The sequence below is a fragment of the Pinus tabuliformis genome, chromosome 3_2, assembly GCF_031772625.1.
Source record: "Pinus tabuliformis cultivar Carrire ecotype Pingquan chromosome 3_2, CPIR1, whole genome shotgun sequence".
In the NCBI taxonomy this organism is placed as follows: Eukaryota; Viridiplantae; Streptophyta; class Pinopsida; order Pinales; family Pinaceae; genus Pinus; species Pinus tabuliformis.
This window is the reverse complement of record NC_142302.1, coordinates 136,438,972-136,464,891: the sequence shown is the minus strand read 5'-3', so window position 1 is coordinate 136,464,891 and position 25,920 is coordinate 136,438,972. Positions and strand designations below refer to the sequence as shown.

Sequence of the window (25,920 nt, the reverse complement as noted above, 5' to 3'; positions counted from 1 at the left end):
TATAGATTTTTTTACGGATATTTTGATATTTTGCGACAATGTCAATATTAAGATTTAATGTAATATAAATAGGTGGATTACGAAATCTCAGAGGGCCAACTAAGAAAGTTGTCTCGTGAAAATGAGGATTGGGGAAATAAAATGTTAGCTCTGGTAGAGTGGTCTCCTTACTCAACAGAAGAAGAATTATTAAAACAAGTAAGTGCCGTCAATTTATACTAAAGATTTGGTAAAACATGGTATTTATCTCGAAACAAAAAATGCTATTTAGTTTTGATTAATTTATTTTTATGTTGTAGGGATTATAGTAATCAATTCATTGTTTTTTTTAATAGTATTTCACATAAATAAATAAATGATTTTTTGTTATTTTATATCACAATTTTAGTGAATTTATAATTTTTTCTCACTTACATTTCATTTTTTCCCATAGGTTTTAAGTTTGAGGTTTTATTTGGTCTCTTCCTGAGGTAGAATCCCACATTTTCCATCAATATTTTAATTTAAAGCACACAATTTCTTATATATTTTCACCAATGAAATAATACTAGAAATAGATTTAGCATTGCATTAACATTAAATGTTTTCTTTGTAAAATGCTTAGCCCATTGTTCTTAGTCCACTCAGTATTAATTTGTCACCTACACTAGCATGCAAATGTCAGTGTTGTGTCTTTAGGGGTAGGCCCAAAGTCCTAACTACATTAATGTCTAAGGACACCCTATTTGTTTGATTGCTTTACTTCACCCTCTTCAAGCTAGTAGGCCCAAAGTCCTACCTATATTCATGTCTAAGGACACCCTAATTGATTTCTTGCTATACTTCACACTCTACAAACTACCACTTAACAATGATGCCCTCCATACAAACTATAACCACCCCATGATGCTCTCCATAGGCGGTTTGCATGTCCCTCAACTTGTATTAATTCAACCCCAAGGCAGTGGAGAGTTGGGGCCATTTCTATGTAAATATTTCTAGGTAGTTGTAAGGCCTTCATATTGATCCCATTTGATTACTATGCTTTGCCTTAGTATGATTCCTAGTTATTGTAGAAACATAAATTAAGGTGAATGTTTTCTTTCTAGCTTAATTGATAATAAAATATGGAGCCTACAATGAATTATCTATATGCTTGATTTAACTAGTTAGGCACTTAATTCTTTTTTACCAATTATTGTAAAGGTATGTATTCATGATCTACTTACCAAATTAGTGATTTTATCCATTAATCATTCATTGATCTAGAGCCAACATATTTGGTTGACTTGATAGAAACTACCCCATGAGCCACCATGATAGAAGAAGCAATCAACATTGCATGCTAAGAAAGCAAATAATGCAAGAAAAACATGAAAAAGTGGGTAAAAATCTTACCTCAAGGGCCTTATCTTATTAATCCATTATTTATTTGTAAGGAGATAATTGAATTCATTGTGATCTAGCTTACTACATTTCATGCTACATACTCATAGGAGGGCATCGATTTATTTATTCAATATTTATCTGCGAGCCAAGTAATCACTATGGTTTACTGGGCAATGATCTCCACTCATTTATATGTGCATTATCAAAGTTGTTATAATAAGTTTGGCTTCCATAGTAGTGTGGTAACCTTTCTTCTTAATAATATATATTCCAACTTTTGATTTATTACCATGGAAGGAAAACTTCTAGATCAAGGATTCTATCCTCCTTTGCAAATAGATATACCATTCTTGCTCCTTTAGAGTCATCTTTTCCCCTCTCAAAGATCTTGCAAATCCTTTATAAACACAACATTTCCCAACCTATATTTAGGTTTCAAGAGAGGGCTCACTTTCCCAAAAAAAGAAGAGAAGTCAATAAGATTAGATCATCTTGGTAATCCAACTACTATAAACATGTAAGCATGTTTGAGTGCCAAAACCTATGTAACCACCCCTCACACATTTACTCACTTTCACTTGCCTTCCAGGGTAAACATGAGAGGAAGAGATACTATGACATAATTCAACCTCCTAGGTTCCATTAAGGAAGTGGGGTCAACCATTGAAACAAATTGACCTTTCAAAACATCCTACAGGGGCTATAGGACACTCAAGGGATGAGAAACCCTCTCAGGTGGCCAAACCTTAAGATGGGCCCCTCCTTCTCTACCCTGGGTCTTCAACCGCACCCACAACAAGGCCTTGATGTGGTTGGAAGCCTCCAATCACATGCAAAAACTTACATCCATGCAATTGCAACCCAATTTTTCTTGTTATGAGCATGTGGTCCCATATTTTGAGCCTAAATTCCAGGTCAACCTTCATACCACTACCCAGAACTCAATGAGACTTTCCAGAATGATAAACAACATAAAAACAAAGCCATTTATACAAAAATTGATCAAGGAATTGACTTAACTAGGCCTAATCATGACAGTCATTTCGTCAAACATATTGAGAACATGAAATGAATGCATATTTGAACAAAAGGGTCTGATACTTATCTGAGAATCATCAAGAAGGTATAATTCCCTCTCATAATAGCTGCAATCACATTTGTTATCTCATGCATTCATTAACCATTCATCAACAAATCAAACATATCAAGAGTCATATCTAGAACCTGCTATGGAACCATGCTTATAACCAACATATAACAAGAATAATAACCATGATAGAAAAACCATCAAATCCACATTATAACAAGTACAAGTAATCGTGAAATACAAGAGGAAAAGAGATTTTAGTAACATATGCAAAAGCCAACTAATTCAGGGACTTCCACATACCACCTGACCATACATTGAGCTAAACAAAATCTTTCTTTCAGCCAATCACCCCCATGCCATATTCCAAGCATGAATGTGGGACTTGTTACTGCTCAAACTAGAAGGGGGCATAAAAGGGACTCCTAAAGGGACAACTACTAGATCAAAGGGCAACGATGGAGGCTTATCCCACTGTCACCTCAGCTAAGACTCCTTACTTTTTACGGACTTTCACTTATGGGAGGATACCTGGTATATAGAAAGTCACTTGTGAAGGATGAATCAACCAATGGATGTGAAGTGACCTTAATGATCGTTTTCCGAAAAGGGGATTAAGAATAGATCTTACTTGCTTGTTAAGAATGGTACATAGGTTTCTAGGATAAGGAGGTGAGGATTTGAGGATTAGGTTAAAGGAGCATGCTTTGTAAAGGAGTTTCCCAATCCTAAAATCCTTATTGGACTTGACTTCCAAAATGGTTCTTGAAGACTTGACTTTTCAAAAGTGTGGGACCACACGAGACCAATTGGACCCAACCTAGGTTCACGGGGGAGAATATAGCAACCAATGATGTTCTTAACGCAGACAAAGAAGGGGAAATGAACAAAGCAATAATTTCCACTTAAGGTGTCAAATTGATCCTATGAGGCATTAGCCTAGGGAAGACCAGGGAAAATTTTGATCTCAGAGCTAGGGCTTGGGTTATTTCCCAACTCTATCGTCTGAATGGCTTCAAAATTGGAGGATGCCTTGAAGACACACCAATGTAGTAGACGATAGGATATCAAATTTTTTCTTGGGCTATTTTGTTAGGAAAATGATGCCCTAGGTGACCCAACTTGTCTAGACCTAGAAGCAAGAAGGAAAGGTGAAGAAAAGTATTCTTTAAGTGATCAAATATTGGAGGACCAATGCCTTAATCCCTTGGGGTGAATGGAGTCTAGGAGAATAATGAGAAAGGAACTTGTATTTCAGTCAAGGAGGCCTTAAGGACTACTTCGCTTAACCTTTAGGGAAAGAGGAAGAGACCTCAAAGATTTTATACTTTGCTTCGTAAAAGAGATGGCTTATCAATATAAATTCCTTGATGGAATTATCCCTAGGATATTTCATTCACATACATGGCCCAAAGATTGATAGATGCTATATAGAAACAATAATTCCACAAATTTGCAATAATGCAATGCAACAATTAGCCCTATTATAAAGAAAATCCCATTCAATGCATATGAAAAAACTAAAAAAAGAATAGCATTAAAAGTGTGTACTTACATGTAATAGAACATATCCGAAGATCAACAATTTGACAACCAAGATAAAATACTCCAATCCAAACATCAAAATTCATTCATGCTCCAATTCTTCATCTTAGAAAACGTGTGAAATTCTCTAAAGAGAAGAGAGATCCAATCCAAAGTGATGATAAGAAATTGACTCATCTCACTTGTATTTATACACTAATTAGGAGTTCAAATTAGTCTTTTAAACCTACATAAGCCCCAAAATAAAATAATGTGCAAATAACCTAACTTTTGGTGACAAGCCCACCAAACTAACTCATAAATGAAATAATAATCCTTTCAAGAGGTTAAATGATAACATGTCATAGGGCCCTCCAAGAGGATTAATGAGGTCTATAGATGCCAAATGAAGAATAGGACCCTCAAAAGTGATGGACAAGGGGGTGGTCCCTTGTTTGCCAAATTATAAACATGTGGTGCTCCCAATGGGTATGGGGGCACAATAATAACCTTATGGGTCTCCAAATGAGTCGAATATTCTTGTAGACCATCTATGAGGGCTTAGATGATGGAATAAATGATACCACATAAGTGTACAAGTCCAGGGTCACGTGCCAAGTGTATGGTGCAACTGTGGGGCTTAGCTAGGCGTGGTGTACCAGGTGCATCTTCCTCATCCAATAGTTGGTTCTCGAGCAATATCTAAACATCTGTGGGGAACCATGGAGTGTTATCTACTATTGCGGAGGCCCATGGCTCTTTACAAACACCCTATATGTGCCAATGTAGCCCTATGAAGGGTTAGGGCCCCGTATAGGGAGAGAAAACCCAAAATGGAGACCATATGCAATCTTGCATAAGATCCATTGTGTCCTCATACCTTCCAGCATATCAAGTCATTAAAGTAATCAAGTAAGAGTTTACACATCATGGGAAATCAATGGGAATTTCATAATGGTATGCCCTTCCATAGTGGGCTTTGGCATGTGCTAATGTCTCCAAGCTCCAAAAGGGGTTAACCAATTATCCTATTAAGTCATTATGACTTCTAAATGGGTAATATGCTTATAGTACATCGATTAGATGGTGGTGGCATGTGACATAATGATGAAATGGAGTAAGAAGGAAAGGGAAACAACCTGGGGCACATCCCATGGGACAAGGGCAGCTAGTAAAAGGCAAGCCCACACTTGGGTAAATAATGTATAGGAGGGAGCAAACATGGTACATGAGTTACCTTGGCATTGATTTTTCCACCCTTCTTTGAATTCCTTTTTCCTTTTATGATTTTCTTTGGTTAACTGCTAGGGGCTCAAGGGATGAGACCATGATATGCAAAGTATAACAATGGATACCCCCTATTAAGGTGGGGTAGTTCATTGCCCACCGGGGGTTGGGACAATCATGGGTTCCTCAATGATAGAGGGGACTCATCAAGGCTTTATATGAACCAGGGTGATGGCCATGAAAGGGGAAGATCTCATGCAATGGTTTTTTCCTACGTGCTAAATATATTTGTCCTGACCATATTTTGCATTTTGTCATACAAGTTCCTATTAAATGTGGTCATTTATGCTTTTTCTTCTTTCTTTTATCTACATCAACCTCTCGCGCATCGTCCATGCTTGACCCAAGATGTGGGGAAAGGGGAGTGGGGTGGTTGGCCCTATTTGGACCGAGTGGAGGGATGTAGAACCAGGTGGGAAAAATGATGGAAGGGAGTATAATAAGTGGAAAAGGGGATGATATGTAAGGATTGGGTAGTGGGACCACACATTCAAAATTGGGTTTTCCCATGAACTATCATCCTAGAAACCCAAAGGTCAGTAAAAGAGATCCCATGGGACTAGAATCAAAGTTTAACACCCCAAAAGAGATCAAGGGGACATGAACTAAAACCTAGCCCACTCTTTCCGCCGAATCCCCCCATTATTCCATGCCCAATAATCTCCATAATAAGAAAATTGAAGTGCTCAATTACCAAAAGGAAAGACACACCTTTAGGCTTGGGAGGCCAACCTTCAAACATACGATCATAACAAATGGGTGAGGGACCATACGGTTGGATCAGGTGGTGGAGAAATGACACAAGAACCAGTTGGGGTTGTAAGGACCTTTTGGCTGTCGGTTGAGGACCATCATTGAGAAAAAAAAAATCTCCTGGGGATATCACCCACAAAATGGTGGGTAACATCTAGATCCAACTAGGATGTGATCTATCAAATAAGTGGACGAATCTACTCGAATGGGAGGTCAAGAGAAATCCAATAATCTCTTGGCTACTGTAGACCTGTTACCTACACATATCAATGACTAAACCCATGGGAAAACATGTTTCTATGATGTCTTGTGATCTCCCATGCTTAGTGTCATACCATAAAATCGACAGAAAAATAAAATATGCAACTTTAATCTAAATGCAATTTCTCTACCAATATTATATGATGTTAGTTCTAATGCGAAAATCAAAATGAAATTCATCCTACCCTACCATGCATATAGTAAGAGCAATACTAAGTGTAATCATAAAGCCAATGCAACCAACATATCATCATGTCACTATACATACGTCACTCATGGAACAAAAACCAAAGCGGATGTAGACACAATCACATGGAGGGTGAAGTGGGTGAGAGGTGGGAAAACATGATCTCCATTTGATGTAAAAGGAAACACTAAGAGAAGGAGAATAGGTCGATCTAGAAGTGCAAGACTTTCCCTCTAAGTACACAATTATGGAACAAAGGATCACTGTCAAGAACTCCCTATCACAATCATTTCTTATAATATTATGCTTTGTAGAGGGCACAATGCCGTGATGAGAGGGGACCGAAGGGTGAGGGACAAGAGGAGTGCAACAAATAGCTCATCCATGGTGATGGCCACATTGAAGAGGGAAGGCTATGGAGTGGTCATAATCATGACGGTGTGTCCAAGGAGATAAATAATAGTGAATGAGGGGCTCTTCCTTAACATTATACCTAGAATGGGGAAAGGGCTCATGCTCACTCTAGATCACATGACAAGGGGTCAAGGAATCTTGAGGAAGTATCAAAGTGATAAACAAGAGGAAAAGGCAAAGGGGATGGAGAAGTTTTATATTCAACGGGTTTTTCTTCCCCAAAATCAGGCTCAAGTGATTTGAATATAGAATCATAGGTAGGAGCCTATTTCCTCATTATTAGTATCAAATATTAGGTTTTCCCTAAAAGGATAATCAATTACTTCACTGCCCCTCTTCATTCAAGGGAAAATAATAATTCTCCTTCCCAAGGGTATCAATGGATATGTCATCATAAGTCATGTTTGATAGAAAGGGAAAGCCAATCTCAGTCTAACCTTCCTTGTCAATATCATAAATGGGAGCACAATCAAATTGAGGACCAATGATTTCCCACTTCTCCTTTTCAATGGGGAAGTAATCTCCAATGCCATCTTTTAAGGGGCTAATGGGATCAACTTCCTCAAGGTTTTCAAAAGAGAGTCATCGGGAGTAATATCCTCGAGAAAGTTCTCAATTTCACTTTCCATAAACTCATCCTTCCCAACATTTGTGTTTTCAAAGTCATATTGTTCATCATGTGGACCTAATGAGGACTCATATTCTTGCTCATCACTAAGATCCTCAATTTTATCTTCATCTTGGTTGTTTAACCAATGATACCTCTCTTCTTCCCTCTTATCTTGAAGAACAATGGCTAGGGTATTTGTTACATGATTTTGGTAATATGCTTCCAAGAGGAGAGCATTAGTAGGGTTTTCTTTATATTCAAATTTCATCTTGTGAAGCTTTACCTCTTCTTCATGTAAATAGAAGAATACTTCATTAAAATTTTATTCACTTACTAACCCCATGCACATCCTACTATATTCATCCATTCTTTCTTGTGTGATTTGGAGGCTCACAGGGTCCAACTCTTCATCATCCTCCCTTTCTCATTATTATTGATCAGGTTATCCAGAATATTCATATCATAGGTTATGTGAGCAAGGTCAAGGAGATGAATAGGATCCTTTTCGTAAGCACATCTTACTATGTTGATTTGTGCTTCTTGTGACCTATAAAACCTGAGCATGAATTCCATATCCATAGCTTCCAATATATTTTGATAAGATTTTTCATATTCCACCACTTTCTTTTACAGTTCTTGAATCTCTTCGTTATTGAGTTTTGTAAATATAGGACCAAGAGAAATATCCATTTTCTATAATTTTTCATATTATGATTATAATGGAGTCGCCAGGGTGAATTAAAGTTCCTTGATAAATGCCTGCCTCACCCTACAAGCATTAAATTTAAAGCTCAGTGAAGAAATAAGGCTTTTTTATTCCAATGGAGTCGCCAATAATGATATGTCGATATGTCGTATAAGGAACAAAACACATGTTTCATGTCCTTGGCAATGGCACCAAAAATGTTACCACTCAAACTAACAGGGGGCATAAAAGGGACTCCTAAAGGGACAACTGCTAGATCAAAGGCGATGGGAGGATACCTGATATATAGAAAGTCACTTGTTAAGGATGAATCAACCAATGGATGTGAAGTGACCTTAATGATCCTTTTCCTAGAAGGGGGTAAAGAATATAATTTACTTGCTTGTTAATAAAGGTACAAAGGTTTATAAGATAAGGAGGTGAGGCTTTGAGGATTAGGTTAAAGGAATATGTTTTGTAAAGGAGCTTCCTAATCCTAAAATCCTTATTGGACTTGAATTCCCGAATGGTTCTTAAATACTTGACTTTTTAAAAGTGTGGGACCACATAGGACCAAGTGGACCTAGCTTAGGTTAAGGGGGGATAATCTAAAGGAATATACTTTGTAAGGGAGCTTCCCAATCCGAAAATCCTTATTGGACTTGAATTCCTGAATGGTTCTTGAAGACTTGACTTTTTAAAAGTGTGGGACCACACAGGACCAAGTGGACCTAGCCTAGGTTAAGGGGGGATAATCTAGCAACCAATGATGTTCCTAATCTAGACAAGGAAGGGGAAAGGATAAAAGCAATAATTTCCAATTAAAGGTGTCAAATTGATCATATGAGGCACTAGCCTAAGGAACACCAGGGAAAAATTTGATCTCAGAGCTAGGGCTTGGGTTATTTCACAACTCCACCATCGGAATGGATTCAAAATTGGAGGAGGCCTTGAGCACACACCATCGCAGTAGAGGCTAGGAGATTGAACTTTTTATTGGGCCATTTTTTCGGGAAAATGATGCCCTAGGTGACTCAACTTGGCTAGAACTAGAAGGCAGAAGGAAAGGTGAAGAAAAGTATTCTTTGAGTGATCACCTATTGGAGGACTAATGCCTTAATCCCTTGGGGAGAATGGAGTCTAGGAGAATAATGAGAAAGGAACTTGTATTTCGGTCAAGGAGGCCTTAAGGACTACTTCGCTTAGCCTTTAGGGAAAGAGGAAGATACCTCAAAGATTTTATACTTCGCTTGGAAAAATAGATGGCTTATAAAGATAAATTACTCTGTGGAATTATCCCTAGGATATTTCATTCACATACATGGCCCAAACATTGAGATATGCTACATAGAAACAATAATGCCACAAATTTGCAATTATCCAATGCAACAATTAGCCATATTATAGAGAAAATCCCATTTAATGCATATGAAAAAAGTAAAATAAGAATAGCATTAAAAGTGTGTACTTAAATGTAATAGAACATATCCAATCTTCAACAATTTGACAATAAAGAAGATCCAAGATAAAATACTCCAATCCAAACATCAAAATTCATCCATGCTCCAATTCTTCATCCCAGAAAAAGTGTGATTCTCTAAAGAGAGGAGAGATCCAATCCAAAGTGATGATGAGAAATGAACTCATCTCACTTGTATTTATACACTAATTAGGAGGTTGAATTAGTATTATAAGTCTACATAAGCCACAACATAAATTAATGTGTAAATAACCTAACGTTCGGTGACAAGCCCACCATACTAGCTCATAAATGAAATAATAAGCCTCTCAAGAGGTTAAATGATAAACAATACATGTTGTAGGGCCCTCCAAGAGGCCCGTTGAGGTCCATAGGTGCCATAATGAATAATAGGACCCTCAAAAGTGATGGAAAAGGGGGTGGCTCCTTGTTCTCCAAACAATAAACCTGTGGTGCTCCTAGTGGGTATGGGGCCACAATAATAACCTCATGGGTCTCCAAATGAGTCGAAGATGCCTGTAGGCCATTTGTAAGGGCTCAGATGATGGAATAAATCATGCCACATTAGTGTACAAGTCCTGGGTCACCTAAAGTGTATGGTGCAACTATGGGGGGTGGATGGGTGTGGTGTGTCGATTTATGAGTAGCTTGGGAGGTACTCCTAGCCCTAGGGTTTAGGATTTGGAGGGAAAAGCTCCACAAGAGTCACTTATGGGCTTGGAACCCAAGTATGCAGTTTTTCCCCATTCATGTTTGGGGAAATTCTGGGAGCACATTTCTACATGTGATGACATGAGACGATAGAGGGTGGTAAGAAGGGGAAAGGGGTCCGAGGTAACCACAAACCAATATTTTAGATACAAAATCTATCCAATCTATATCCAGAGAGGGCTCTCTCTTTAATTTTTAGCTTTGTTTTGAAAGATATTAGGCTAGTTGTGAAGTTTAGGAGTTTTGTGTGAGTTTGGGTGGTGAGATTCAATAGTAGAGGGGTAGGACTGAATAGTTTAGGCCATTGGGCTAATGGAGTCAAAGAATATGGCTTAATTGGACTTGCTTTCTTAACAAAAGATGGTTTCACAGGGCAAGATGGTCAAACAAGGAACAAATAAAGACTTGGGATAGATAACATGGGCTCAAAATGGGTGAAGGGCAGTTAAGAATCCTTCAACCTATTTGAAAAAGGGAAATTGAATGATTACTCATCAAGAGCAGTTAAGTATTCTTTAATAAATAATCAAAATGAATGAACTAGAAAACATGAGCAATTAAGATTTCACTGTTTATCCTAATTCATAAGAAAACATAGAGAATAATAACGATTAAAAACAGAGTGCAATCAAGCATATTCCGAATTACTCTTTTTAATTTATCATTCAGATATGAAACATAGATGATATAAGAAACAAGGAAAACTTTAAAACATAAGGTATAGAGGACTTATTGATCCAGTGTTTGATTCAAGAAATTTGTGGAAAGTCCTTTGCATCAATTCTTTATCCAGCAAGCCATACAAAAGTTGGTCCAATCAGAAATTTATTCCAAAATAATCAATATTATAGAAATGTCTAAGAATCCACCCCAAAATACTTCAAATGGAGAAGTATTTATACTAATTGTAAACTGAAATATCTTGAAATAATATCAAGATTAGTTTCACAAATATCTCCAACTGTTTACATTAATAAAACTTTAATAAAGGACATTCCAAAATAATGAATCTATTTGGCACTATGTTTATGGATTTATGGTGACAAAGAAGAGAAAGTCGAATTTGGTAGCAACTCTTAGTTGATGATGAGACATTCTAGTCACTAACTGCATCCTTCTTTTGTGCATTCTTCCCCAGAAATTTTGCAAACATAGGGTCCAATGATACGCTTGTATATCTCAATCCGTAATAGATATGTAAAACGTGAAAGAGTTTTTTGTAGATAGGAATGTTTTTGAGATAAACCTCTCTCAGTTTCCCAAAATTCATCTCAAGCTGTTCATAATATTCTCTACAAAAAGATATCAAAAACAAGACTTTGCACAAATTGAAAAATAGGCTGTGAAGACATGCACTTATCTCCCTCTTGGTAATACCTGTGTAAAAAGTGAGATAGGTGAGATAGGTTTTTGTATCTTGGCCTGTTAGAAACAACAACCTCCTCCAGTTTCTCAAAATACTTCTTGGATTGGCCGCAATAGTTTCTGTAAAACTATGACTTAAATAGGAAATTTCTAAAGAATGTACCATTTTTGCTCTAATTTCATCTTTTAACTTTAAACTTCTTTTCCCTGTTTTTCACTTTTACTTTGGAGAAATTTTATTGTAGATGGTGAAAGTGTTTTCATCTTTGTTTAACCCTTAATATATTCATTTTTACTTTTATTGTTTACTGTTTACTTTTTACTTTTACCACTTTGTTTTTTCATCTGTCTTCACTTTGACATGAATGGTAGCTGATTTACTTGAATTGGTCTTCAATCTAATACTCTTTAACCCTGATACACTTTGACTATTCTTTACTGTGTCCTTTTACCTTCAATGTGTAGTTTAGGTTTTTACTGTTTGTTTCAACAATAAATCCTTTTAATTCCATGCTTCCTCTGCTTGTCTTTTAGCTGTGTGTTTTATTTTGCATCTCTATTTGAATAGACCTGATAACAATCTTGGAGTAAATAGGTCTTACGACTAGTATTAAAACTGTTTATCCAAGGATGTGGTCTTCTGATCACCTGTAAAACAAAACAAATTGTTAAGAAAGAATTGGCTTGCAGGAGAGGTCGAAAAGGTTTCCTTTGAGCTTGAAAACTCTGTGGAGTGAGTCCAGAATGCTTTTTGGGAGGTAAACCATGCTCGAATTAGTTAAAAGAGGCTTCAGGTGGTGTAGCTGGGTTAGAAAGGGTTTTACTGCACAATCAGGTGAAAATGAGCAACACTGGGGTTTTTGTGTTTAAATTGGTAATGGTTGGTATTGGCGGGTGAAAGGATGAATGATGAGACATTTTGACGTTTAGTAGAAGGTGGTAAGCGGTTTCTATCGCACCGCTTATGGGGAAGGGTGGTATTTAGTCTCGAGCCAGCGAGCCATAATTACTCGATGCATGGCAGAGGTACGGGAGGAAAACCGCCTGGTGATCGTGCGTTAATGCGCGGTCACCAAGGGGAGCGTGATATTGGTAATGACCGTCGGATGATGGGGACAAGATCGAATGATGGACGAGAGGCATATTGCGGTGGAGATTAACTGCGGCGGGCCCGACATAATTAGGAGTTAATTAATCACACTGGGGGTGTTGATATAACTGGTTGGGGGGTTGTTAATTAACCATGAGGGTTAAATAATTCCCTATTACTGAGGCGGGTGATTAAGGGCTCTTAATCAGTTACTAATTAACTAATTAATCCCAATTAAGGATATTTTATGGTTATAATTAACCAGGGGTGGAATATATAGATTTTGGAGTTTTTTATGTATTTAAATAATATGGGGGGGGGTAAATGTTAAGTGGGAATTATATAATATAAGTCAAAGGTTAGCATGACAATGAAATGGAAAAAGCGCCAAGTATAAAAAACCTTTAATGAGTGTATTTAACTTAAGTTTTAAGTGAGAAAGGGTTTTATAAGAAATATATGAAATTTTCCTAAGTAAAATAGGATTTTATTTTAGGAAAGGACTTGTGAAGGTGAATGAATGACTTATGAATGATTTTAAATACTTAGGCTTTACAAATTATTGGGCCGAGGGTCCTGTCCCTCCAGAAGTCAGAGAAATTCTCTGAGCCCCTCTAAGTTAGCAAATACCTTAGTATTTAGGGGAAATTAGTGAAAATTTAGGGAAGATGAGAAGGGGAGTTAATTATTTGTCCTTTCTTTGCTTGAGATGCTTTCAATACACTGTATGCTTTGGCCTTATGATGAAAGTAAAAGATTAACACATTTAGAGACATTATTCATCACACATAATTCTGCAACATCATCTACCTACCCTACCTACTTTAACCTAACATTTTTTCTTCTTTATTTGGGTGCACTTAAATTGGCAAACCCTTATCAAATCTTCCTTTTCTTTTACATGGCAAGCCTACCATAAGTCTATACTTATTACATCCAAGGGCTCAGATTATACTGTTGAGCTCCTTTTATTTACTCTACCTATCTACTTATCTGCCACGTTTACACTGTTTGGTTAGATATTTATTCTCTATTTCTACAGTATGAAATTGAAAAATGAAAGAGCCAAGTTTAAACAGTTTGACTTTTCATGAATTGTGGCATAAGTAAGAAGCTTCACACAATTTGTTTATTACAGAAAATGAAAAAGTAGTGGCATTTAGACTTGCACACTTTCCTGTTCTATTTTTGTTTGGGGTTCATTTTTCCTCATTTTTTGACCATCTTTATTCTTTTTACCCTTTGATTTTTTTTTAATTTTTTTTTAGGGTATACCCTCTTTACATTTTTAAATTTTTTGGTTTTTTTGAAAATATGGAAAACCTTTGCAACAAGAAAATGTATGAACATATTACTGAGGTCATCAAGTCAATCATGACATATGACACCTATTGGTATAAGAGCATAACACTGGCTCCACTTGGGGATGGATTTTCCTAGTGGAAAGTCAAGAACAACAGGTTAGATGGCCTTTGAATGATTTTGGCTGAACTATGGAATCTTCTTTGCTTGTTGCTTTATTATATGTATGACAGGGATACTTTTGAAGCTTAGGGCTTTCTCTTCGGGCTTCAACTTCACAATCTTACCATCCAATCAATGCCAAACCTTTATTCTTCCTTGAATCCCACTTGAGTACCTTGTAACTTAGGTAGGAATCTTCAGTCTTGGTCTTTTTATCAAAAATATTCTTAACCTTTTCCTGCACAACTTGAGATCTGACCTGAAACTAAAAGGTGCTGCAACCTTCAAACCAAATTAGTAAATCATCAAGATCTTAGGGCCTTTGATTGGATTCAAATATTTTAGGATTTATTTCATAATCTACTGAAAACTGAATTAAATCAAACTGAAATCCTAGCTACTTACTCTAATCAGCTTTTTGACTGTTGGTTAGGTAAAATGAAACAACCAATGCAACCACTCAAGCATCATATACATTGGTGACTTTTGTTGCTTGTGCTTGTTGGTGGTTAAAATTGAGATCTTAAAATCAAATATAGCTTTGTTAACCTTTGAGAAGATAAGGAAATTCCTGATTTTCTCTGTTGACTCTAGAAACTATACAAAATGATCTTGTAAAATATATACACTATTCTTGAACTGATTCAAACAATTGTACATCTGTTGTGTATGGCCTACATGCCATGAAACTGAAATATCACTTTTATCTTTATCACCCTGCATGTTTTCAATTGCTCTTTGTGATGATATTTCTATTGATTGTAATGTTTGTCCGGTGAAACCATTATCATCTTGATTTTGACTCTCATAGTCTGTTAATGGAGAAAAATTATGATTGCATTCATAATTCAACCTATTAGCTATTGGATCATAAAGAACTTGGAAGGATTGCTGCTACTTATTACATATAGGTTCAAATGGAACTTCATGGATTTCTACAAGCTGCTCCTCCTTTTCTTTAAAAATTTTATACCACATTTCCTTTAAAAATTGAAATGATTCAAAACAGAGAGGCAGGGAATAATCTTGGATCATTTGATCATATGTTTCAGCTTCCAAGTCTTCTTCTGCAACTTCATATTCAATGGCATTTTGGGGTTGCAAATCTAGATATGAGAAGTCTTGAACAAAGATTTTATTGCCCTCTAGATAGTTAATATCAAGACTTGTTGACATTTGATTTCTAATTGCATGATAGTTATCTCTGATAAAATGAAATGAATCAAAACAAAATGGTAAAGTTCCTTCACTGATTTCAAAATTTTCTGCACTTTCCTCCTCGTTCTCATAGCTGAAATGAACAAGTTGATCACTATTTTCAAGCTGCTGAACCTAAACTTCCTTATTCCTCAAATTAGATTTTGATTGCTATGTAAAGTTAGTTTGGATTTGAAGAACATAATTATCATCATATTGATCAAGCTTAGGCACATCATCATAAGAAGTAATGTCACCAAATGTACATATTAGATCAGTTGATTGCCTCTCCACATATGGTTCTATAACTCTATCTTCAGATTTATGGTAGTTGGAATTAACAAGAATTTGTTCATGGTTGTCAACCTTTTCATTTTGTTTAACAAATGTGTCATGGTAATTTTGAACAAAAAATTCAACTTTCATGGTGATCTTCTGCAACATTTCCTTTGTTTTATTTATCAAAATGTCAAGTTTTTCGTCTTTCTATGCTTTCAACTTTTCTCTTCTAATTTTCAGATTAACTTCTACATCTACTACCATGTTCTGCATCTGTTCCATTTTTGAGGGGTTTCTTTCTCTTAGATGAAATTCTATCTCCGAATCAAATGCTCTTGGGTAATGCGAAAGAGTTGAATCAGGGGGAGATCTTATATTTAATGGTATTGAATAATAGGCTTGATTAAATATGTCTGAAAATTGTTGTATTGTTTCATCTGGATGTCTTTTTCACTGATTATATTCTTCTATGATTATGAGAAAATTGACTTTGATTATCCATTTATCAAGGAAGAGTTTGAGAAACTGTTCGAGATTTAAGATGCTTGCCTCAGGCAGGGTTTTGAACCAACTCTTGACTTTGTCTTACAAAGAGCAAAAAGCCTAATACTGACATCCTCTTCATCTACTTCAAATAAGTTAAGATAATCTTCAAAAGCTTGAATATGTTTTTGGGCAGTGACACCATTCTCTCCATCAAACCTAGGGAGATACTTGGGATAATCGTTAGGGAAAGCATGGAGTGTAGGAGGAAAAATGAGTGGTTTATATCTATCAGGAACTTTATAAGGTACTGGAATATGTATAGGGATTGTATGATTAGTCTTAATTTTTTGATTCTCCTTAATTGGAAAATGATCTTCATAAGAATTAGAAGAATGCTGCTCAAATGTGTAAGGAGATTTTATATCTACATTTTTCAAAGGAAAATAATAAAAAAATTAATCTAAAATCATTTCTAAAATACAATATACATTGAAAAACTTTATCAATGAGAAAGAACATAATGTCTTGGATAACAATCTAAGTTAAAAGCCTAATCTTTTCACACAGTTCCTTCAGGTTCATTTCTCCAGTGGAGTCTTGATTGTGAAATTGATTTTGGAGTTGCCAGGTGGATGATTTTAACCTTTGTGCATCTGATCACTGTCCACCATCATAGATCAGATCTAAACCTGTAAAACAATTCTGAAGAAAAAGTTAGTTCTCCAGGAAGCGAAATTTTGAATATTTTATGATTATTTTGCTTTGTTATGAATTTTCAAAACAACTTCTATGATTTCTTTAAGAGGCTTTAGATATGAGATTTAAACTTTTTTAAAGATTTATTTGACATGAGGAACTGGTCGAATGTTTGGAAATTAGATGTTCAGTTCATAAACTAAAAAGGATATAGACTGAAGCAACATTCATCTAATATTCACTTGCAAAGCAAGAGCAGTTCAAAGGCTACCTGACTAACTTCAGGCTCCTTCTGTAGTTTATAAAGCAAACAATAATAACAAAAAAACAAACTATTCGTTCCCCAGTGGAGTCGCCACTATGTTATCACTCAGATTTTCCCAGGAGTTGTAAGAAGGGGAAAGGGGTCCGAGGTAACCACAAACCAATCTTTTAGATATAAAATCTAGCCAATCTGTATCCCGAGAGAGCTCTCTCTTTAAGTTTTAGCTTTGTTTTGAAAGATAATAGGCTACTTGTGAAGTTTAGGAGTTTTGTTTGAGTTTGCGTAGTGAGATTCAATAGCAGAGGGGTAGGACTGAATAGTTTAGGCCATTGGGCTAATGGAGTCAAAGAATATGGCTTAACTGGACTTGGTTTCTTAACAAAAGATGGTTTCACAGGGCAAGATGGTCAAACAGGGAACAAATAAAGACTTGGGATAGATGAAATGGGCTCAAAATGGGTGAAGGGCAGTTAAGAATCCTTCAACCTATTTGAAAAAGGGAACTTGAATGATTACTAATAAAGAGTAGTTAAGTATTCTTTAATAAATAATCAAAATGAACGAACTAGAAAACATGAGCAATTAAGATTTCACTGTTTATCCTAATTCAGAAGAAAACATAGAGAATAATAACGATTGAAAACAGAGTGCAATCAAGCATATTCCGAATTACTCTTTTTCGTTTATCATTCAGATATGAAACATAGATGATATAAGAAACAAGGAAAACTTTAAAACATAAGGTATAGAGGACTTATTGATCCAGTGTTTGATTCAAGAAATCTGTGGAAAGTCCTTTGCATCAATTCTTTATCCAGCAAGCCATACAAAAGTTGTCCAATCAGCACTTTATTCCAAAATAATCAATATTACAACAATTTCTAAGAATCCACTCCAAAATACTTCAAATGGAGAAGTACTTATACTAATTGTAAACTGAAATATCTTGAAAAAATATCAAAATTAGTTTCACAAATATCTCCAACTGTTTACATTAATAGAACTTTAATAAAGGACATTCCAAACTAATGAATCTATTGGGCACTATGTTTATGGATTTATGGTGACAAAGAAGAGAAATTCGAATTTGGTAGCAACTCTTAGTTGATGATGAGGCATCCTAGTCACTAACTGCATCCTTCTTTTGTTCATTCTGCCCTAGAAATTATGCAAACTTAGGGTCCAATGATACGCTTGTATATCTCCATCTGTAATAGATATGTAAAAAGTGAAAGAGGTTTTTGTAGATAGGAATATTTTTGAGATAAAACTCTCTCATTTTCCCAAAATTAATCTCCAGCTCTCTGCAAAATGATATCAAAAATAGGACGTTGCACAAATTGAAAACTAGGCTGTGAAGACATGCACTTATCTCCATATTGGTAATACCTGTGTAAAAAGTGAGATAGGTTTTTGTAGCTTTTCCTGTTAGGAACAAAAACCTCCTCCATTTTCTCAAAATACTTCTTGGATTGGCCGAAATAGTTTATGCAAAACTATGACTTAAACAGGAAATTTCTGAAGAATGTACCATTTTTGCTCTAATTTCATCTTTTAACCTTAAACTTCTTTTCATTATTTTTCACTTTTACTTTGGATAAAGTTTATTGTAGCTGGTGAAAGTGTTTTCATCTTTGTTTAACCCTTAATATCTTCATTTTTACTTTTACTATTTATTATTTACTTTTTACTTTAGGACGTTGCACAAATTGAAAACTAGGCTGTGAAGACATGCACTTATCTCCATATTGGTAATACCTGTGTAAAAAGTGAGATAGGTTTTTGTAGCTTGTCCTGTTAGGAACAAAAACCTCCTCCATTTTCTCAAAATACTTCTTGGATTGGCCGAAATAGTTTATGCAAAACTATGACTTAAACAGGAAATTTCTGAAGAATGTACCATTTTTGCTCTAATTTCGTCTTTTAACCTTAAACTTCTTTTCATTATTTTTCACTTTTACTTTGGATAAAGTTTATTGTAGCTGGTGAAAGTGTTTTCATCTTTGTTTAACCCTTAATATCTTCATTTTTACTTTTACTATTTATTATTTACTTTTTACTTTTACCGCTTTGTTTTTCATCTGTCTTCACTTTGACATGAATTGACAAGAATTTAAGAATTTGTATACTTCATCTGTCTTCACTTTGACATGAATTGACAAGAATTTAAGAATTTGTATACTCTGTTTTGTAACTGTCTGCCCTTCTGTTTATCTTCATGGTAGCTGATTTACTTGACTTGGTCTTCAATATGATACTATTTCTTTAACCTTGATACACTTTGACTATTCTTTACTGTGTGCCCTGCTTTTATCTTCATGGTAGCTGATTTACTTAACTTGGTCTTCAATATGATACTCTTTCTTTAACCCTGATACACTTTGACTATTATTTACTGTGTCCTTTTACCTTCAATGTGTAGTTTACATTTTTACTGTCTGTTTCAACAGTAAATCCTTTTAATTCCATGTTTCATCTGCTTGTCTTTTAGCTGTGTGTTTTATTTTGCATCTCTATTTGAATAGACCTGATAACAATCTTGGAGTAAACAGGTTTTATGACTAGTATTAAAACTGTTTATCCAAGGATGTGGTCTTCTGATCACCTGTAAAACAAAACAAATTGCTAAGAAAGCATTGGCTTGCAGGAGAAGTCGAAAAGGTTTCCTTTGAGCTTGAAAGGTCTGTGTAGTGAATCCAGAATGATTTTTGGGAGGTAAACCATGCTCGAATCAGTTAACAGAGACTTCAGGTGGCGCAGCTAGGTTAGAAAGGGTTTTACTGCACAATCAGGTGAAAATGAGCAACACTAGGGTTTTTTTGTTTAAATGGGTAAATGGTTGGTATTGGTGGGTGAAAGGATGAATGATGAGACATTTTGTCGTTTAGTAGAAGGTGGTAAGCGGTTTCTATCGCACCGCTTATGGGGAAGGGTGGTATTTAGTCTCGAGCCAGCGATTCCATAGATTACTCCACGCATGACGGAGGTACGGGAAGGGGGGTGCAATATTGGTAATGATCGTCGGATGAAGGGGATGGGATCGAACAATGGAAGGGAGGCGTATTGTGGTGGAGTTTAACTGTGGCGGGCCTGACATAATTAGGAGTTAATTAATCATATCGAGGGTGTTGATATAACGGGTTGGGGGGTTGTTAATTAACCATGAGGGTTAATTAATTCCCTATTACTGAGGCGGGTGATTAATGGCTCTTAATCAGTTACTAATTAACTAATTAATCCCAATTAAGGATATTTTATGGATATAATTAACTAGGGGTGGAATATATAGAATTTGGGGTTTTTTATGTATTTAAATAATACGGGGGGTAAATGTTAAGTGGGAATTAAATAATATAAGTCAAAGGTTAATATGACAATGAAATGGAAAAAGCGCCAAGTATAAAAAAACCTTTAATGAGTGTATTTAACTTAGGCTTTAAGTGAGAAAGGGTTTTATAATAAATATATGAAATTTTCCTAAGTAAAATAGGATTTTATTTTAAGAAAGGACTTGTGAAAGTGAATGAATGACTTATGAATGATTTTAAATACTTAGGCTTTACAAATTATTGGGCCGAGGGTCTGGTCCCTCCTCCAAAAGTCAGAGAAATGCTCTGAGCCCCTCTAAGTTAGCAAATACCTTAGTATTTAGGGGAAATTAGTGAAAATTAGGGAAGATGAGAAGGGGAGTTAATTATTTGTCTTTGCTTTTCTTGAGATGCTTTCAATACACTGTATGCCTTGGCCTTGTGATGAAAGTAAAATATTAACACATTTAGAGACATTATTTGTTGGGTCCCTATAATACTAGTGATTACCCCATTACTATTGTAGTTATACCCCTTATTTATACTGTTGTGCCCCTATTACCCCCATATTGTTACTATTGTGACACATAGAAGCCCACTATTGTTATTGTTGTGCCCTACAATATTATTGTTATGTAGGCTTGGATTGTATTGGGACCACTTAGACTCCTATATATAGAAAGGAGGTATTTTCATTTGTATCATCCAAGAATTGTTCATTTATGTAATGTAAAGGAGGTTGCCCCCTCGAAGAGGCTGAATTCTAAGGCGTTGATCTTTCTTTTCTATCTTTTCTTGAGCTGGTTTCATAACATTTGGTATCAGAGCTTTGGATTCTAGGGTTTCGCTGCTCCAAACAGGTCATCGTGGCATTTTCGCTATAACTTTTTTTCTGTGACGTTTCAGAAGTCGCAAAAAAAACCCATGTTAGAAGAATTGGCGCTGAACCTTGCGTCCGAATTTCAGAGCTTTTCGCGCGATATTTTCGGCGATATGATCTGAGGAAGTTGGCCTTTTTGCAGACTCCTGAATTACATTCAAAACAGGTGACCTGGGGAAAATCTTCATAACTCTCTCTCTGAGGATCGGATTGAAATTTCGTAAAAAGGTACAGAAAGAGGACGGACTGTAGTTTCTTGTCTGTGTTTTTTAGATTCAAAAGGTGAAACAGTGACTCGTGGCACGTCGTACAAGTTCGCTCTACTGAACCAGTCCAAAAGCAAGTCACTGTGGGAGATTTCACATAACTCTTCCTTGGAGAATCCAATTGGGCTCAGACTTGTGGCATTGGAAAGAGGACGCAGAAGGCTACTACAGGTTGCAACTTCAGAATTGGATGATCTGAAATTACAGAGATACATCAGATTCAATATCAGGCTTCTATAAAGTGAAAAAAGGTGTGTAGTTTTTTTTTTTTAATTTTTGTGTAAGCTTGGTTTAACGGAATTCAAAGGGCATAGTAAAGCATTATTATCGGTAACTGATGCCCCGAGGAAAGAAAATGCAAACACCTAGTAAGGAACCTGAAAGCTCTAGCATGACTCATGAAGAAGAGGAAGAAATGCTACATGATATATCAAAATTACAAGAACAAGTGCAACATATGTCACGCTCACAAAAGCTAACAGAAACTAAGATAAATGGTGTGGAATCTAAGATAAATGGCGTGGAATCTAAGATGAAGGGCATGGAAGCTAAGATGGATGATTTGAAGACAGATTTGAAGACAAACATGGCAGATTTGAAGACAGATTTGAAGACAGACATGGCAGATTTGAAGACAGATTTGACAAATTTTCTACAAGAAATACTTACTAATGGTGAAAAGGTAGTAAAGGAAACTCATGATGAGAACAAAAGAAATGTTAATCATGATTCCATAGACTCTAATGTTGGATCGAAGACTCACCATGTTCCAAAAATCGATATGAGGAAGTTTGATGGCAAGGATCCCGCCACATGGATATTACAGATGGAGCAATTCTTCGATCTCAATAATGTGCAAAACACACAAAAGGTACGTATGGCAACTTTATATTTGGAACCAAATCAGTTTGTATGGTATCAATGGCTTTGTTCTCGTAAACAATTTATCACTTGGGCAATTTTTACGGAAGAATTGATAGCACATTATGAGGATACAAAAAGCAACACTTTTTTTAGCCAATTGATAAGTCTCAAACAAAAGGGTTCAATAATGGAGCACATTGAGGAGTTCCAAAAATTGAACATAAGGGTAAAAGATATTCCAGAGGAGCATAGGATTGATGTGTTCATAGGGTCTTTAAAGGATAATATCCAACATGATGTGCGCCTTTGGGAACCTGATTCATTAGAGAAGGCATTCAGGTTAGCAAGAAAAATGGAAAGCAAAATTATGGCAACTAGGAAGCATACCATTCACAACTATAAAGACGGAAGTGTTGCCCATAGTCTTCCACAACCTACAAGGTTGACACCACAACAATTGGAAGAAAAAAAAGCAAAAGGGCTTTGTTACAATTGTGATAGCAAATACACAAAAGGTCATAAGTGTGCTGAGAAGAAATTATTCTACATAGATTGTGAAGAGGAAGAAGAAAAGGAGCAAGAAAGGTCAAAAGAAGAGGATATATTCCAGGAACAAAGCCTAGATGAAGAACAAATAAATCCGACCATATCTTGTAATGCATTGGCGGGAATTACCACTCCTCAAACCATCAAGATAGAAGGACAAATCAAGAAGAAAAAGGTAATAGTGTTGATTGATTCAGGAAGCACCCACAATTTTATTCATTGTAGGGTAGCAAAAGAATTGAATTGCTTCCTATATCCAGCACCAGAGTGTCAAGTGATGATTGCAAATGGAGGAACAATAAATTGCTCTGGAAAGTGCCATAATATCAAGCTATCCATGGGAGAATATGTATTGACTAGCCCAATGCTTTCCATTCCAATGGGAGGTGCTGATGTTGTACTAGGAGTCCAATGGCTACAATCCTTGGGTACAATAGCTTTTAATTTTCAAGAACTTTTCATCAAATTTTCTGCGGAAGGAAAGGAAGTTGAATTAAGGGGTATTGCAGGGAAACCAGGAAAGATAATCAGCTCTAATGGTATGACAAAGCTTCTAAAAAAGGAGCAAAGAGGTGTAATTGCACAATTATGTTCGCTAGATGTTTCCACATTGGAATCATCTATTTCTCCAGATCTCCAAAAAGTCTTGGACAATCATTCCAAGGTATTTGAGACTCCCAAGGGTCTCCCACCTATGCGTGATCATGATCATGCTATTCATCTGATTCCAGGAAGTGTTCCTCCAAACATCAGGCCGTACAGATATCCCTATGTCCAAAAAAGTGAAATTGAACGTATGGTTGCAGAAATGCTAGAGGCTGGTATAATTCAACCGAGTCAAAGTTCTTTCTCAGCTCCAGTAGTATTGGTGCACAAGAAGGATGGATCATGGCGCATGTGTCCAGATTATAGGGAGCTCAACAAGCTCACTATTAAAGATAAGTTCCCCATTCCTGTTATTGATGAATTACTGGATGAATTGCATGGATCAATTTACTTCACCAAGTTGGATCTTCGTTCGGGATATCATCAAATCAGAATGAAGATTGAAGACATTCCAAAAACGACATTTAGAACTCATGAGGGTCATTATGAATTTTTGGTCATGCCTTTTGGCCTTACCAATGCACCTTCAACATTTCAAGGTTTGATGAATTCAATTTTCAAACCATTCCTTAGAAAATTTGTGTTAGTATTTTTTGATGATATACTAATCTACAGCAAGTCTTGGAAGGATCATGTTGAACATGTTGACAGGGTGCTACAACTATTGGAGGAGAAACAATTATATGCAAAAAGATCCAAATGTTTCTTTGGAGTCCAGGAGGTGGAATATTTGGGTCATATTGTATCTCATGAAGGAGTTAAGGTAGACCCTAGCAAAATTAAAGCCATTAAGGAATGGAAAATCCCCACATCCATAAAGCATCTGCGAGGATTTCTTGGGTTGACAGGGTATTATCGCAAGTTTGTTAAGAATTATGGGAGAATAGCAGCACCTCTAACAACATTATTGAAGAAAGATTCATTTTCATGGACTCCGGAAGCAACAAAGGCCTTTGAACATCTTAAAGAGGCAATGTGCCAAGCACCGGTCTTAGCTACACCGGACTTCACAAAAACCTTTATTGTGGAATGTGATGCTTCAGGAAATGGAATTGGTGCTGTTCTAATGCAAGATGAAAGACCCATTGCTTTTGAAAGTCGTCCAATCAAGGGAAAGTTTTTAAGCAAAGCTATTTATGAGAAGGAAATGTTGGCAATACTCCATGCACTTAAGAAATGGCGACCCTACCTAATGGGAAGACACTTCAAGGTAAAAACGGATCATGATAGCCTTAAATACTTTTTAGAACAAAGATTATCCTCTGAAGAGCAACAAAAGTGGGTCACAAAGATGTTGGGTTATGACTTTGAAATCATCTACAAAAAAGGGAAGCAAAATGTGGTGGCAGATGCACTCTCAAGAAAGGATGAGGATGTGGAAGCATTGTTGTGTGCCATTTCTATTATCCAACCAGATTGGATAAACGAAGCAAGGGAGGAATGGAAGAATGACGAAGAAGTGTGGGCACTTATTCGAAAGCTACAACAAGATTCCAGTACTTCTGATACATTTAGCTGGAAAATGATTCGTTATGGTACAAAGATCGCTTATACCTCTGTAAGAATTCCCAGCTAAAACAAAAGATTCTTATGGAATTGCACACTTCTCCCTTAGGAGGGCACTCAGGATTTTTAAAAACTTACCACAGGGTTAAGAAGGAATTTTTTTGGGATGGCCTTAAATCAGATATTCAAAAGTTTGTGGCGGAATGTTTGGTTTGCCAGCAAAATAAAGTTGAAACAATTAAGACACCGGGTCTATTACAACCTTTATCCATTCCAAGCCAACGTTGGGAGGAGGTTTCAATGGATTTTATCACAGGTTTACCCAAGTCTGAGGGAAAGAGTGTCATCATGGTGGTAGTTGACAGACTTACCAAGTATGCACACTTTTGTGCATTATCACATCCATTTAAAGCCAGTACAGTTTCTACTGCATTTATGGAAACAGTTCAAAAGCTACATGGAAACCCAAAGATTATTGTAAGTGACAGAGATCCCATTTTCACTGGAAATTTTTGGACAGAATTATTTTCTTGTCTTGGTACTCAGTTAGCTCATAGCTCATCTTATCATCCTCAATCTGATGGGCAAACTGAGATAGTAAACAAATGTTTGGAAGGATATCTTCGTTGCTTTGTATCTGATAAACAGACACAATGGGTCAAATGGTTGCCTCTGGCTGAATGGTGGTATAACACTTCCTTCCATACAGCAACAAAAATGACCCCATTTATGGCA

At 36.2% G+C, this 25,920-nt stretch overlaps 1 protein-coding gene across 1 annotated transcript in view; it reads left to right on the top strand.

Annotated features, from left to right (window-relative positions):
• Positions 1 to 25,920, top strand: part of LOC149180196 (protein MICRORCHIDIA 6-like) — a 354,596-nt gene that overhangs the window by 86,789 nt on the left and 241,887 nt on the right. The window contains exon 8 of the mRNA XM_089413801.1: positions 73 to 198. Within this exon, the coding sequence (XP_089269927.1) occupies positions 73 to 198 (126 nt within the window). The remainder of the gene's footprint in view (positions 1 to 72; positions 199 to 25,920) is intronic.